Source organism: Adiantum capillus-veneris, chromosome 17 (assembly GCF_014529385.1).
Source record: "Adiantum capillus-veneris isolate H3 chromosome 17, ASM1452938v2, whole genome shotgun sequence".
Lineage (NCBI taxonomy): Eukaryota > Viridiplantae > Streptophyta > Polypodiopsida > Polypodiales > Pteridaceae > Adiantum > Adiantum capillus-veneris.
Genome location: NC_140947.1, coordinates 138,821,466 through 138,837,075, shown reverse-complemented (window position 1 = coordinate 138,837,075; position 15,610 = coordinate 138,821,466). Strand labels below are relative to the sequence as shown.

Sequence of the window (15,610 nt, the reverse complement as noted above, 5' to 3'; positions counted from 1 at the left end):
ACTACACCCTGGCACCAAATCTATCCGATGGTCCTCAGGTCTCTCTCTGGCGGCAATTGCGAATCAGAAAAACAGTCACTAAACTTTTGCAAAAATGTTGACCTTTCTTTATCTAACACAGATAAATTTGATTGATCACTATCTGAGACATCACGTGCAAAAATCAAGTACACAGAAAGATGATTCTTTATTACAGAAGTGATAGCAGAAGCAGATACAATAGGGACCGACTCTCCTTTAAGCTTTACATCCAAGATGTGAGTTTTGCCCCTATGCTGTACAGTGATCTTTTTGTTGTAGGCATCCAAGACTCCATGCACTCGGAACATCCACGGGATCCCCAACAAGGCGTCACAACCTTCCAGCGGCATGATGTAAAACTCTTCAGTGTCCACATACGACTAAATATGCAAACACAGTTTTCCAATGATGGGAGTAACACACTCTGAGTGGCCAGGACATGCCAACCCTGCCTCTGCTGTGTACCCCATCTCTTCAGCTCTCATGCCCAGTTTCATAGCTAACTCTGGTGAGATAAAATTGGCTTTGGCACCTGGATCAAAGAAGATGAGTGTCGTCTAATCCCTAACTTTACCCCATGCCTTGCATAACTCGCTGGCATCTGTGTTGGGCCTGTCACCCACCATGTCTGGCACTAAACCTGCCGTGGGTTTTGGCTTCTTGCCTTTTTGGTCTTCTTTATCCTCTGAGTCAGCTGGCCTTTTCCTTTGTGGACAATTGATAGAAAAGTGACCAGGCTGCTCGCATATAAAGCATTTGTTCTCAGCCATTAGGACCTTCTTTTCCTCGAGCGACTTGCGCACAAAAGGCTTCCTTTTTTGTTTCTTTGTCTGCACTCCAGAAGTCCCGGCTGAATCCTTGTCTTTGGTGGCCTTTTCTGACCCCTGTGACGCATCAGGAGCCGTTTTCACAAAGGGCTTCTTCGCTGAATTTTTCTTTTGCTGCCCTCCTTTGTCACTGCTCGGAAATCCATTGTCCTCTCCTTTCAACAAGGCAAGACCAGTGTTCGCAACTTCCATAAGCTGAGTAAGGGTAGCCACTCTGTTCTTCGTACAGTAATCGCGAAGCCCTTCAAGCAGCCCACAACAATACTTCTCTATCTGCTCTGTCAATGGCACAAATTTGTAGGAGGTCACTGAGAGTAACGCTTTACAAAACCTCCTATTGTACTCCAGCAAGCTCTTGCACGAAGCTGAAGTAAGCTGGTGCCAATCTGTCATGACATCGGCTTCAAATTCATTTGACAGCCAAGCAGATGCAAACATTTGCTTGAAGTAAACCCAAGTGGCAGGTGCCTATCCTTGCATTAACAATGTCGTCCACCATGTAAGCGCATTGTCCTTTAAGAAAGTGGCAGCTTTTCTGACCTTCGAGGCCTCTATAAAATTCCCTCCCGCATAAGCTGTATCAAACTGCTGGAGGAAAGTGAGGGCCTTTGTCTTATCCTCGAAACCATTGAAGGTACTGAACTTTACCGCTGCACCACCTTCTTTGTAAGCCTTCGGCTTTCTAGTGCCCCCAAGTTGTCATACTGAATGGTCTGCAACATGGGCACTGTAGTAGGCATGATCGGCACGTGTTGGCCATTCACATTTTGCGTCAGAGGTGCGATATCTGGCTGCTGTCCAGAAAAACCAGCCATGCCAAAATGACCCTCTGGCACCCCAAACTGGCCCTGGTTGAAGTGGAAACCTTGCTGCATGCCGATACTACCATACATGGGGTTTGGCATGATGCCTTGCATACCCCCAAACACTGTTCCTGGCATGTACGGCTGACTTCCAGGCGCATAACCAGCCATACTTTGGAACACTGATCCACCCCCGAAATACCCAGGATGTACCGTGGGTGGTGGAAAAACTGAATGCATAGCCTGGTATCCAGCTCCATGTCCATTCAAGACAGCATGCTGGCTCTGAAAGGTGGCGGGCTGAACTGGCATAACCTATGGAATAGGCGTTCTAGCCACCTGTTCGAGCACAGGAGGAACCTGCTTTGGAGCCCCCAACTCCGCAACATGCGAGTGTTCCCTTTCCTCCTGCGCCACATGAAGTACCTGGGCTGGAGCATCAACAAGCTCCGTACGCGGCGTAGGTTGCCTATTTTGCTGTTGCACTAGTGGCGCTTGCAAGAATTCCATAAACCTCGGATTCTGCACCAGCTCTGCGAAAAGACATTCACCGCGGCAACTAACTGAGTCTTGGACGCATCATCCTCAAGTTGCCCAGTCATAAAGCCCTGTACTACTGGAGGGACATTCACGTTGAGACAGGACGTACAGACTGACGTGGCCATGAGCTCTCGCCAATCTCAAAAACCATAGGAATCTCCTGCCTGTCCTTTGAAGAGGAATCCTCTTCCATAATTCCCTTCCCCTTGTCGGCCATAGTGTAATCCCCGCGTTCCTGCACTGTGTCTTTATCCCAAAACAATCCAGGATCACTCTTTAAGGAAAAAGTGATTGATGTCCCAGCAATGGAACCATGAAACCGGCCCGTGGGGCAGTAGGCGTTGGCTTTCACCCGAAATTCTTTACTTTAGACACACACACAGAGCATTTTGCAAAGGAGACCTGTAACGGGAATTAACACTTAATCACACACATGGCTCGGAAGCTAGAATGCTCCGAGCAAACACCGACAACCTGTAGGCCCCAAAATTGGCGCCCCTTTCGGTATTTCTTTATTCTTTATCAAAGGGAATAAAACCTGTGATCTCCCACAAGCTGCCCCGCACAATCTAGGCTAAGCAACACCTGTTTTGGCCCGATTTCGGCAGCATAACTGTACTAGGATGCTTCACAGTCAGTATCCCCACGCAATAGGTGACTTTCCCGATGCATACGGACACTTTGCAAAACCTGGCGAGAATCTGCAACACGCTGAATTCTCTGTTTTCTGCCCCGAAAATGCGCCAGTTCACCTATACAGCGGTCCCCTCCGTCCCCGAACCTCCTGGGGGTATTAGGGTCCGTTTAGGGCCAAACCCTAAACCTGCAAAAATACACAGCAGGCTGTAATTCCCTGTTTTGGGCTCCGTTTCGCGTGCCGGTCGCATCTGTAGCAAGACCTCGAGCTCCCGCACCTGTAGGGCTACTTGCCCTTTGAATCGGACGAGATTTCTGGCATGAAACCTCTCCGAATTCACCTGTACCTGCGGGGGATTAGCCGCTAGCTAATCCAGTACCTATGCAAGAGGCTCTTGCCTCGGCAATCGCGCATGAACCCACATAACTATACATTGGTCAAATGAAAAGCCCACTAGTGGGGCATAACATACTGCTCGTAGGGGAGAGAGAGGGCAGTGCGTAGCGTGCAAGGCATCACTCCTGGCACCGCACTGTACATAAGAGGGAAAGGAAGCACTCCATAGCTCTTAACCTGTGAGACAGAGAGTGAATGAGGCTCCTCTCAGCTTAAAATTCACGCCCATTTTTCCTTGCATTGGAAAGTGCACAAAAATGTGCCACTTGGCGCACTTACAAGCATTTTCCCGTTTCGGGTTCGCCGCTTAAAAATATCCTGACCGGTTGCCCAGTTGACTTCGCGACAGAGTTGTAAAATGTTCCCCTAGTCATACCGAGGTAATGACGCGAACACATTTCTCGGCCCAAAATAGCAGTTTCCTAAATTTTAGGAGATGCTTCCGTTGGGCTCCCACTGGTCTTCTGACCATCTATCCTCATTGGCACCGCATCCAAAAGTGCAATGTGGCCCAGCTGTCGAATACTTTTTGTTGGTGATCCCACCTTGACTTTATGCCTTTATTGAGTTCACTTCCTAGTATCCACCAACTTGCTCAGTGCGACGGGGGGACCTATATGATCTTGCTCTGAGCCTAGACATCCTCTTACCATACGAATCCCAGTGCCGACCACTACCCATCTGCGGATGAAACTACCGTTCACATTGGCCATGCAATGTCCGACCGTTTGCTACTTCAAAAAGAGGGTCTCAAACAAAATAAAATAAACCCCATTGGAAAGAAACCAACAACCAAGGTTAGCAGTTGCCACATCTTTTTGACATGGTTAATAACTTCCACGTCCTCGTGACAGTCTGAGTGTGAGCGCTTGCCCGCACTCTTGTACTTTGAACACAAATTAATACAAAAAGAAATACCGAAAGGGGCGCCAGTCTTTGGGGCCAATATCTCTACGCACGAAACTCCGCCGGACCAATGTCGAATCCATTGTGAACTGTGAATTGTTTTGAAGTATTTATTTGTGTTGTCGCGGTAGATTCTCGACTTGGAGTGTCCAAGTCTGTTACAGCGGTATCAGAGCACGGCCGATTTCTCTTCTACGGGAAATCTAATCCCTAAAATTTATTTATTTTTCCGCGGCACTTATGGCTTCAGGCAAAGATCAATCGACTCCCTCTGCATCCGGAGATGTGGGAAGGAATCACAACGAAGATTCACGAGGAGTATGGCCCGCCTCGGCCTACTCAGGCGGAGCGTCAAGAGATGGAGCGTCGACAATTGATCGGCGATGCAACAAAGATGATGCTTAATTTTGCCAAGGACCCGAAATTGGCAAAATATATGAGCAAGACTTCTTTCGAGGAGGTGCACACGCAGTGGCAGAAGACCACAAAACCACCCGAAAACCCGCTCTCAAGAAACCTCCTACTCCCAAGAAGTATACAGAGAAGGAATTAGAAGAGGTGGTTGATGCACGAATTGCCCAGCTTTTTGACGCGCAAAACAAAGCCAAAAAGCACAAAAAGCAAAAGAAAGGCACCGACTTTTGGGTTATTTGGATTGTCAATCTACATTTGAAAAGGCAAGAAAGCAAAAGAAGCGTGTTCGATTTGAAGGAGTACCCAGTTCTTCTTCTTCTTCTTCTTCTTCTGACAGTTCTTCTAGCTCATCTAACTCGAGCGAAGAAGACAAAAAAGGCAAAAAGCGAAGCAAAAAGCAACGCTTCGGAAAGGCAAGAAAAAGGCAAAGAAGTCTAAATCTCGCCCCGTGATTGACAGTTCTACAGAGGACTCGTCTACAGACAGTTCAGACTCTGATGACAGCAACTATTACGCAAAGAAGAAGAATTTTTATAAAGCCAACCAATATGACTTTCTGAAAGACAAAAGCAAGAAAGTCCGAGAGTTTAAGGAAGGTGGACAGTCAATTAAATTTGACACATTTTTTGGTTATAGCGATGCTTCGAAGGCTTTGTCTTTTGTACAACAGTTTGACATCGCTTTCGCGAGAGGGCGTTACTTAGAGCACTCTAAGATTCGGAGAGCTGTCTCTTACTTTAAGGGGAATGCTCGAACTTGGTGGTCCACGCTTCTATTAAACAAGACTGCGCCAATTAAATGGTTGAAATCCACGAGGCTTTTTATTTCTTCTTGGCTGATTCGAGAGTATGAACGCGATATACGAACTGCTTGGAACCATCTTCGGATGACCAAGAAGGATACAGTGGACGCTTATTGCGAGAGATTCTGTAGCTCTTTTCTACCTGCCTCTTCATTCCAGAAGATCTCGTTCAAGGAACACATTGAGCGGTTCACCTTGGGTCTACCTACAGAGATCCGAGATCATTGCTTGGAACAAAAGTCAGCTTCCATTCAGGAGTTGATGAGTCATGCGAAACGGGGTTTTGCCATTCACTCTGGCAATTTGACCTACCCCACCGATGAGATCATGACACAAAGAGCCAAACAGACTTCACCAAATGAAAGTAGAAAGAGGAAGAGCAACCTAGAAAAGAAAGATGCACGACCCAAGCTCGCTCCTCGGGGGAGAGCTCGCTACATCAAGGAAGGAAAGTGCTTTGGATGCGGGGAAACTGGACATATCTCCGCGAAGTGCCCTATAAAGGCACAGAAAGAACAGAACGACAAGGACGACGAAAGGCCTGAGAGTTCGAGAGCAGCTGAGGAACGTGGAAGAAACGGCAAGATGAAAACAGGACTGGTTCCAGATTGCATGGGTACCGATCCCAGCACGATGGACGAGAGTACAGAACTTTGCCGAGCTTGGGGCAAAGTAAAAGACCAAGAAGCCCTTATCTTCTTTGATGGAGGAGCCAAGGCCAACTTCATTTCACCGGAATTGGCGGCGCGGCTCGAGATCACTCCCGATCAGATGGGACCACTTGCGGAGGTAGTTCTAGCAACACCTGGAAGGGACATAGCCATTACACCTGTCATTGGAAAACTTCGATTGCATTGTCAGGGGTATTTGAGGCATGAGGACGTTTACATAATGCCTTTGGAAGGTTGTGATGTCCTCTTGGGAATTCCTTGGTACCACAAGAACAACGCGTGGTCGACTACCGGGCGAGGAAAGCGACATTGACCACAGAGAAGGGCAGAACCATTGTACTTGATATTAAACTTAAGAGCGAGTCTGTCCCTATTGTATCGGCTTCGGCCATTTCAAAGTTAATGAAATCCAGTCTGTTTGTTTACTCGATCTTTTTGAAAGAGTTGAGTCATTAAGATAGGACAAATATGTCTGAACTTGATAAAGAACGCCAAGATTTTCTCCGCTCTCATGCCGATTGCTTCTCAGAGGGCCTGCCAGGCGAGTTAGCACCTGCTCGTCCTAAAGATCATACCATTGATCTGATACCTTGAAGCACACCACCGAACCGGCCACCTTACCGTGTAAGTCGAGCCCAAAACGAAGAGATTATGAACCAAGTGAAAGACCTCTTGGAAAAGGGTCTTGTCCAACCTAATACTTCACCGTATTGCTCTCCAGTGTTGTTGGTTTTGAAGAAGGATGGATCTTGGAGAATGTGCATCGATTATACAGCTCTCAACAAAATCACCATTGAGAACAGATTTCCGATTCCTAGAATCGATGATATACTCGACAGATTACAGGGATCCTCGTGTTTTAGCAGGATTGATTTGAAGAGTGGATATCATCAAATCCGAATCGCGTCGGGAGACGTCTAAAGACATCCTTTCGGACGACTTTTGGGTTATTTGAGTTTTTGGTGATGCCTTTTGGCTTAACCAATGCTCCTGCGACATTTAACAGGATGATGGACAGGATTTTTCGAGAGTACGGGCTATTTGTTGGCACTTTCGAAGATAAGATTTTTAAAGCCGATGAGTACACGTGCGACTTGGACACGGTTTTTGCCAAGGTCCACGAGGCTTTGCAAAAATCTCAGGAAAGACAGAAAAGGCAGCAGATCGCCATCGTCGCGATTTGAAATTGAAGGAGGATGATTGGGTGCTCTTACGTTCTGAGAAGGCACGCCTGAGAAAGAAAAAGGGAAAGGAGAGGCTTTTTCCAAAGCTTAGTATGAGATACTATGGACCTTTCCAGATCTCCGAAAAGATCAATGATGTCTCCTTCCGACTGAAACTGCCCGACACCTGGAGGATTCACAATGCATTTCATGTGAGTCTCTTGAAACCTTTTAAAGGTGATGTGCCAGAAGATGGGGAGCCTGATGAGCAACCCGAAGTGGAAGAAAACGAGGAGATCCTTGTTCCTGAACAGATTTTGGCACATAAGGACAGAAAGAATAAGGGTAAAGTACGAAGGCGGTTCTTGGTTAAATTCAAGAACTATCCTGCATTGGATGCGAAGTGGATGGAGGAAGAGGACCTAGCAGATACTCCTCAGATTGTGAAACTTTACCTTGAAGCTTTTGGTTTAGCATAGTCTACTCCAAATGGAACCCAGAATTCAGCTTGGCCGGAGATCTGGTTCAGTGGGTTTGCACAAAAGATAAGTTACTCCGCTCCTTTGTCAACAGATGCCTCGATATTTGAATACTAGAGTCACTGATGTCTCTTTGAGCTTCAGGGATACTGAGAGCTGACAGTACTCTGTTGTATGACTTTATGAAATGGAATTCTTGAATATGAAATTGATTTGTTCTTGACTTGTTTTTAAGTGCAGAAACTGATAGACAAAATGACTGCAGCTAGAAGCAAACACGTGATGGTTTCGTTTTGCATTCAAGCTCCTTGGCTCATCCATCTGACGAGCCAGTGTCCAAGTCAACGGGGTAAGAGTCTTCTTAGGAGAAAACAAAGAAGGGCGAGAAACAGAAGAAGAAACCCTAGGCCGTAACTTGACAGTAGAGCAATGTGCAGAGTACTACAAAAATGGGTGTCCTCGTACGACGTACGGGACGATTTGTATGTTCCATACCGTACCGTATGACTCGTACATTCCGTACATGACTCGTCTGGATTTTTTCTTTTTTCTTTGGTTTGGGGGTGATTTATAGGGTGAGATCGTTTCGCAATTTTGACTGCATTTCACCAAGAGCCCAATGGCTGCATTGGCTCAAACAACCATGGCCAACGTGCAGTAAGACCCGGGTAGCAGATCTACTATGGCCGCCACCACTTTGAAGATCATGATTCTTCTTTTTTCGGACATTGCCGTTTCCAATGTCCATGGACAGATCTTTCATGTTCTAACTTGTAAGACTTAAGTTGCAAGTACTTAGTACTAAGTACTAAGGTCTATGTCATGACTCATATGATCTATCATGTTCTACCTTATGAGTTTGAGAACTTCTTGGTTTAGTCTCTCTTGTAGTGTGTAAGACATATGATTTTTTTTTTTTGCATCGTACATTACGTCAACGTACATCTAATTTTTTTTAGTTCGATTAGTACCGCACGTCTTCGTACGTGTATCCGTCGTACATGACCGTAAGTGTCAACCCTGCTACAAAGAGAACAAGTGTTATGGTTGTGGGGGCAAGAACACATTCTAACAAAGTGTCCTAAGAAAGAACCAAAGGGGCAAGCTGAGGACAAGCCAGAGACTTCCAAATCGACAAAGGAGCGGCCAAAAGAAGGAAAGACAAAGGCAAAATTGGTTCCAAATTTTGTGGGGGCGACCTTAGATCAAAAGGATGAGAGTGCCGAGCTCTGCAGAGGTGGGGGGCAAAGTACAAGATCAGGAGGTCCTGATATTTTTTGAGGAAGAAGCCAAGGCCAACTTCATTCACTGGAATTGGCGGCTCAACTTGGACTAAAGCCTGAAGAAATAGGGATGCGGTTTTAGGGACAACCTGGGCATGATGTCGCAATTACAGTTGTCATTGGCAAACTGTGGTTGCATTAACAGGCATGAGGACTTCTATATCAAGACAACATGCTCAAAGACAAGGGATTGCATACTAAGAACCTTTTTATCCTACAATGAAGTACAGGACTGATGCGTATCTGTTAGCATATGCGCACAAACTTCATGGGAATCCAGGTGGAAATTAACAAAATGCCCCAAAGCTCCTTCTATGTTGCAAAAGAAATCTGTGAACGGTCGCTATAAAAGAAGTTTAATTTCATTTACTAATTCAAATTTCTCCAAGTGCCACTACTAGTTAAATCCCTGCTTTTTGCTTAACTTGAATCCAAAAGAGAACAATGCCAAACTTTTTCAAAGCAGAGAGGAAAGTGAGTTGTCTAATCAAGCAATAAACCTCTCTTCTCTCTTGGAGACGTTTTTGACGATCTTTCAGTTGCTTCTGCTGTTCTGCCAGCTTTCGTCTTTTTTTCTTCCTTTTTTGAAAGCCCGTCACGAATTCTCTGTGAGCAACAATTAAAAAACAGTCTCAGACGTAAGATATACATCATTTGTAGGCTTATCAAAGTTATGAATGGCCAGTATTCCTTGTCTTTGTGTCAAAAATGTGTGTGTGAGTGTGTGCATCCGTGTATGAGTGTGGGGGCACATGTGTCTGTATGTGTATGTTCTTCAGCAAACAAAGTTCAAACCCACGTGGTTTGATCTCAAGCACTTCACATAGTTTGAAGATTTTTACACACGTGAGAAACCAAGCAAGCTGCAAACCACTTTAATTTTTGAGAGCCAACCAGTGGTGAAAGAGGAGCTATGAATGTTGCTCTTCTTGAGAGGCTGAAAGCTTATGTCAACACAATTGATTCGTAAAGAGTAACTAGATTTAAAGGAATTGGTCCACAACTCAATTCTTTGCTTTCATCCATGAGGAAAGCTCCAAATGCACAACTGCGTGATTTCTTCTGCCCATTTGCTTTACTTTATGAAACTTAAGGGGTGAAAATTTTGCTTCATACATGAAAACAGCACAACAAACTCTCAGAGAAGCAAAAAAACATAGGCATTTGGCTTTTGAAGAGAATTAATAGATTTCAACCCCAAAATAAGATATGAAGTCAAAATTCATCTTGTCCAAAATTCTCTTGGATATACATTTGAGGAAGTTTCCAGCAAGCCTGACCTTGGATTCACTAAAAACTAAGCGAGCATTGCCAACGCCAACATAGTAAACTTAGCTAGGAGGAAAAAAAACAACACCAATCACCGACCAAGCGTAGTGGGCACAGCAAACTCTTTGCTCCACAATCAGATTCGTTCTACAAGTATCATTCCACAAGAAGTGGCTTTGTTATTACGAATCTTTTGCTGAAAAGCAAGAATTTATCAACAATACCAACATTCCTCCAGAGTCCAAGGTGCAAGAAGAAGAATTGAAGGTGAGAAAAGCTGAACAAAGTCAGAGAAACCGCCTGGCTCATCAAAAAAAGAAAAAAAACTGTTCTTGTGCCATTAAAGTACAGTAATAGCTGATTTGCTCTAACTTGCTTGATGTCAGAAAATACCTAATTTAGTGCATTGGAGCCTTTACTCTTCTTCAAAAGATCCTCTGGTCACTGGCATCTATATGACTAAATCGAGGCACACTGTGCAGTTCAACTTCAAGATACGGCTTGCTAAGCCTGAGTTTGCAATCCTAGGTTTCTCTTGTACTCAACCCAAGGTTTTAACCAATCGTAAAGCACAAGTGCTGCCAGATACTCACTTGCGAGCGTCAGCATCAAAGACGATGACAAGGCCTTTATTCTTGCGAGCTCGCTTGGAGAGGTGACGACCCACCACTGCGCCCCCTCCTCCCGCTTCCTGCTCGTTCTCTTCTTCATCCATGTGAAAGCCTGAGAGTGAGTGAGAGAGAGAGAGAGAGAGAGAGAGAGAGGAAATGAAATGTTAGGCCCATTTCACACTTGAGGCGGCGGAAGAAAGCTGGGGGAACATGCTCCAATGAAAAGGCGCCATTTGGACAACTCTGTTCACATAGGGCAGAGGAAGTGGGGAAAAGGTGGTCCACATCAGCACATAGTTTCTTCCACCGCCAACGTTAGGATTTGACGGCCATCCACCATGCCAAAGGCTTTCAACAAATTGTCATAGGAATGGCAAAGAAGGAACCAACATGTCCACAGCACGGTGGAACGGAAAATCGCCCATCCACGTGGATTGGGAGGATTTTGAGTATATTGTCTACGGAATGGCATCCACAAAAATCGCTTGTCCAAAACAATTTTTGATAAATATATGTATATATATGTTAAATAGTTATAAAAGACACTACAGACTTCAAATTTTAAGGCTAAAGCTCACTGCTCCAGTGCTCATATGTCCAACCTTGGTCCGTGGTCCCTCAAAGAGTCAAAGGCTAAAGCTCAATGGGGCCTGGGCCCAAAATGGGGACGAGAGGGAATTTGGAAACTTGGGAAGTAGATGGAAAATCTATTTAGGGGCAAGGACCAAGGTGTCTTGTGGCTTGGCTACGGAGTCCGGACATCAATTTGAAACCTGCTTGCATCCAAATTTTAATTTGAAGGATAATAGGCTATAGCCTGAACCTGGTTGGAACAAAACGCCTGCGGCCTGCTTCAAACACTCAGCTTGCGAAGTTGCGCGTTGAGTCCACCTGCTCCTTGCCAGCGCAATGGCGCCCCACTTGTTGCCTGCTGCCGCCTCAGTGCCAAGGCTGTTCAAGCGCTTTGGAATGGCCTTTTGAAAATTTGCCATGCCATGCGGAATGGCAATCGTAAAATGAGGTTGTCCATTGCAAATAAGGGGTGCTTAGCAAATCCTAACGTTGTCCACCGCCCCCATTCCATCTACCTCCCCCCTCGCCCAAGTACAACTTCCACCTTAACAACCTCCTCGCCTCGAATCGCATGCTTCCAAGCAATCTGTCCATGTGTGCTGCCTACACCCTTTGTGAAGGCCTCCCCAATGGAAGCTCCTTTTTCCCACTGTTCCGCCTGGAACAAGGCTTGCAAAGGCATTTTGTGCCACCGCTCACTGTGAATCCACCCTTATATTACATCTTCGAAAGGCCAAAATGACATGTGAGACCAAAAGTTAGAACCGTATCACACGTGAAAAATGATAAGAGATGAAGCACAAAAGGAAACATCCTAGATCCAAGAGGAGCATAAAAGAAAAAGATAGGCATCTACATCTATACTATGGATTGAAGTGGAAGGTTTTGAACTCCACCTAGCTGCGTATAGATACAGCCACGATGGACGTGTCTGAGCTAGGTGTTGGTTGGTGACTTTTGTCCATTGCCTGGCAGCCACACCCTCTCTATCTACACCACATCCTCATTGTCTTGTAGCCAGAGGATGCACATTGTAGCCAGAGGACGCTATACATCTACATCAATATTTTGGATTAAAGTGGAAGGTTTTGAAGTCCACCTAATTGTGTATAGATGTAGCCACGATGGACATGTATGAGCTAGGTGTTATTTGGTGACTTTTGTCCGTCGCCTAGCAGCCACACCCTCTCTGCCTACACCACATCCTCATTGCCTCATAGCCAGAGGGTGCACACTACAGCCAGAGGATGCTCTCTCTCTCTCTCTCTCTCTCTCTCTCTCTCTCTCTCTCTCTCTCTCTCTCTCTCTCTCTCTCTCTCTCTCTCTCTCTCTCTCTCTACAATGGGCACAACAGCAGGCGCACAGAAACCAGAGAAGGCTTGCAACAGAGGCAGGGCGCACTGAACAGGGGCTCGCAAGGAACAGGGCCTGCAAGGCAGACCTACACAGAGGTAGGAAACTGACGCGCATGCTTTTCTTAGACACTCGCGCACGCAGGATTCTCTCTCCCCCTGCTACCTGCTCCCGCATCACATTGCTCCCCCTGCTCCTGCCTCCCCCCACTTTGTTGGCTTGCGTGAAAATCGAGACACATGCTTCTCTCAAGTCTTGAGTCTCATGGAGAATCTCTCTCTCTCTCTCTCTCTCTCTCTCTCTCTCTCTCTCTCTCTCTCTCTCTCTCTCTCTCTCTCTCTCTCTCTCTCTCTCTCTCTCTCTCTATATATATATATATATATATATATACACACACACACACACACACACACAATGGGCACAACATCAGGCGCACAGAAACCAGAGAAGGCTTGCAGCAGAGGCAGGGCGCACTGAACAGGGGCTCGTAGGGAACAGGGCCCGCAGAGCAGACCTACACAGAGGCACAAAATTGATGCGCAGGCTTGTCTTAAACACTCGTGCGCGCAGGATTCTCTCTCCCCCTGTTGCCTGCTCCCGCATCGCGCTACTCTCCCCGCTCCTGCCTCCCCCTACTTTTTTGGCCTGCGTGAAAATCGAGACACATGCTTCTCTCAAGTCTTGAGTCTCATGAAGAATCTCTCTCTCTCTCTCTCTCTCTCTCTCTCTCTCTCTCTCTCTCTCTCTCTCTCTCTCTCTCTCTCTCTCTCTCTCTCTATGAGCGTTTGTCGCACGTGTCAATGCAAGGAACTTACCGATACACTGTGTGCGACCCACAAATGGCTCCAAGCATGCAACTAGCCTAAACTAGTAAGCTCAAAGATGGCGATGGTGTGTCACTCACCGCTCTACGCTTGCTGTCGTGGAGGATTCCTCGTCGTGAAGAAGGAGTGGTTGTTGCGCCACACTCAACCGCCTCGCCGTCATCGTGCCGTCGTCGCAATGCTCTCTCTCTCTCTCTCTCTCTCTCTCTCTCTCTCTCTCTCTCTCTCTCTCTCTCTCTCCCATACACACACACACACAAAGAGGTGAAGAAGAAGAAGATGGAGATGGAGCCACAAATGAAAGAATGAGTGAATTTTAAGTTTAGTTGACTTTTATATGAGCTTGCTCCATTCACACTTGGGCTCCCATGCTTAGCCAACTAATCCCTTGAATGTTCCAGTTAGAGTGCGCCTCTCATCGGCGATCACTCTTACCCTTTTCCTATTGGACCGACAAGCCCGGTACCTGACTCTACCAAATAAATAATACGGCGTCTGTCTTAGGTGATAGGTAGGAATGTGCGTGAGGGTTAACATGCCCCCCTTCCTAATGTAGATTCCATCCTCGGAAGCTATTGAGTTGAAGCTCATTCGTCGAGAGGTGGAAGAGCATTTGAGATGAATGTCCTTAGCCTTCTTCAGTCACTACAAAATCAAACAACATTGGCACAATAATTGCATTCTCGTATACAATTGAAAAGCATATGCAGTTGTAGGCAGACAATTTGATTGGTAACAGAATTTTAAACTATTTGTCAGCAATAAACATTAAATTGCAATATAATCAAACGCATAAACAATTGTAAATATAAAAAATTAAACAAGTCTGGGTTCGCTAATTTAACAGTTGAAAGGCACTAAAGATTGACTATTAATACCATGGGCAAGCTTCTCAATTTTCTCTGGTCAATTAAGTTGTTTAATTAAACAAGTCTGGGGTCGCTAATTTAACGGTTGAAAGGCACTAAAGATCGACTATTAATACCATGGGCAAGCTTCTCAATTTTCTCTGGTCAATTAAGTTGTTTAATCGTGAGAGCCAAGTATTTCATGTCCGAGGACTGACTAGAGGCTATACCTAGAAAACCTCGTAGTTAAGCTACAACAAAAGAAATCATCGCCTGACTTATTTCCTTTTCTTTGACCCCCAAAGTCTTTTCACATTGTTTCAATTTTGATGTGTGTGCTTATTTTGTATGCCTTGGGTTTTTTGTTTTTCAAGGAAAAGCGCTTACACTAGGAACCTCTAGGGCTCTAGTACCATAGGCGATACATGTGAGTGAAGTACCAAATCAAGCTGAGATTTCTCTTCCAGCTTAAGATTTTACATTCTGGCACTTTGAATTTTTTTATTTTTATTTTTTTGGTACGTTTTCAGCATTTTTATTTTGTAACTTTGGGGGGTCATATAACAATGTTACCCTTCCTAAGCTCATCACATTAGTAAACTCCCTTTATAATACTTAAGCTAAAGGTCAATAGGGACTAAGCCCACTAGAAAGCCCTAGTACATTTCACACAATGCTGCCTAAATCGGATTAAGAACCTAAGTAACCATTGATAATTAGGAAGGCATTCCCCATGGTATTAAGAGAAGATCTCTAACGCCTAGCTTGGTCAAACTAGCTTAGTCGGACTGCTTGATTTTTAAACCTAGACAAGTGATTATGACAAAAAATTACATTGAATTTAATGTTTGATACTAAGCAAATGTGTTAGATATTATGATACCAATCACAATTAAAGCAGACAAATATGGATGCAAAAAGATAAGGAGCAATGCTAATGGACAAGAAACACCTGTTTGTGTTGATGATTGCGCTTGGTTTGAAGAGTGAACAAAAGAAAGATTCCATGAACGTCCAAATCATAACAACAGCAACACGTTCCTGTACACATGAGGAAACACAACGAATACCTCTAGGAGGCACATCAATGGGAAGAAAGAACTTTGCTAATCACTAAACTCTAAAACAGAAACACTCCTATCGTACTAATCCTACCTACCCTCCATCACTCAAGTGATGAGGATCAAAGG

At 45.2% G+C, this 15,610-nt stretch overlaps 1 protein-coding gene across 1 annotated transcript in view; it reads right to left on the bottom strand.

Annotated features, from left to right (window-relative positions):
* LOC147438168 (ribosomal RNA-processing protein) overlaps nucleotides 1-10,964 on the bottom strand; it is a 33,208-nt gene extending 22,244 nt beyond the window's left edge. The window contains exons 1-2 of the mRNA XM_086486073.1: nucleotides 10,805-10,964; nucleotides 9,443-9,548 (exon numbers count right to left, since the gene is read on the bottom strand). Coding sequence (XP_086342199.1) covers nucleotides 9,443-9,548; nucleotides 10,805-10,926 — 228 coding nt within the window. The 5' untranslated portion in view covers nucleotides 10,927-10,964. The remainder of the gene's footprint in view (nucleotides 1-9,442; nucleotides 9,549-10,804) is intronic.
* Nucleotides 10,965-15,610: the final 4,646 nt, after the last annotated feature.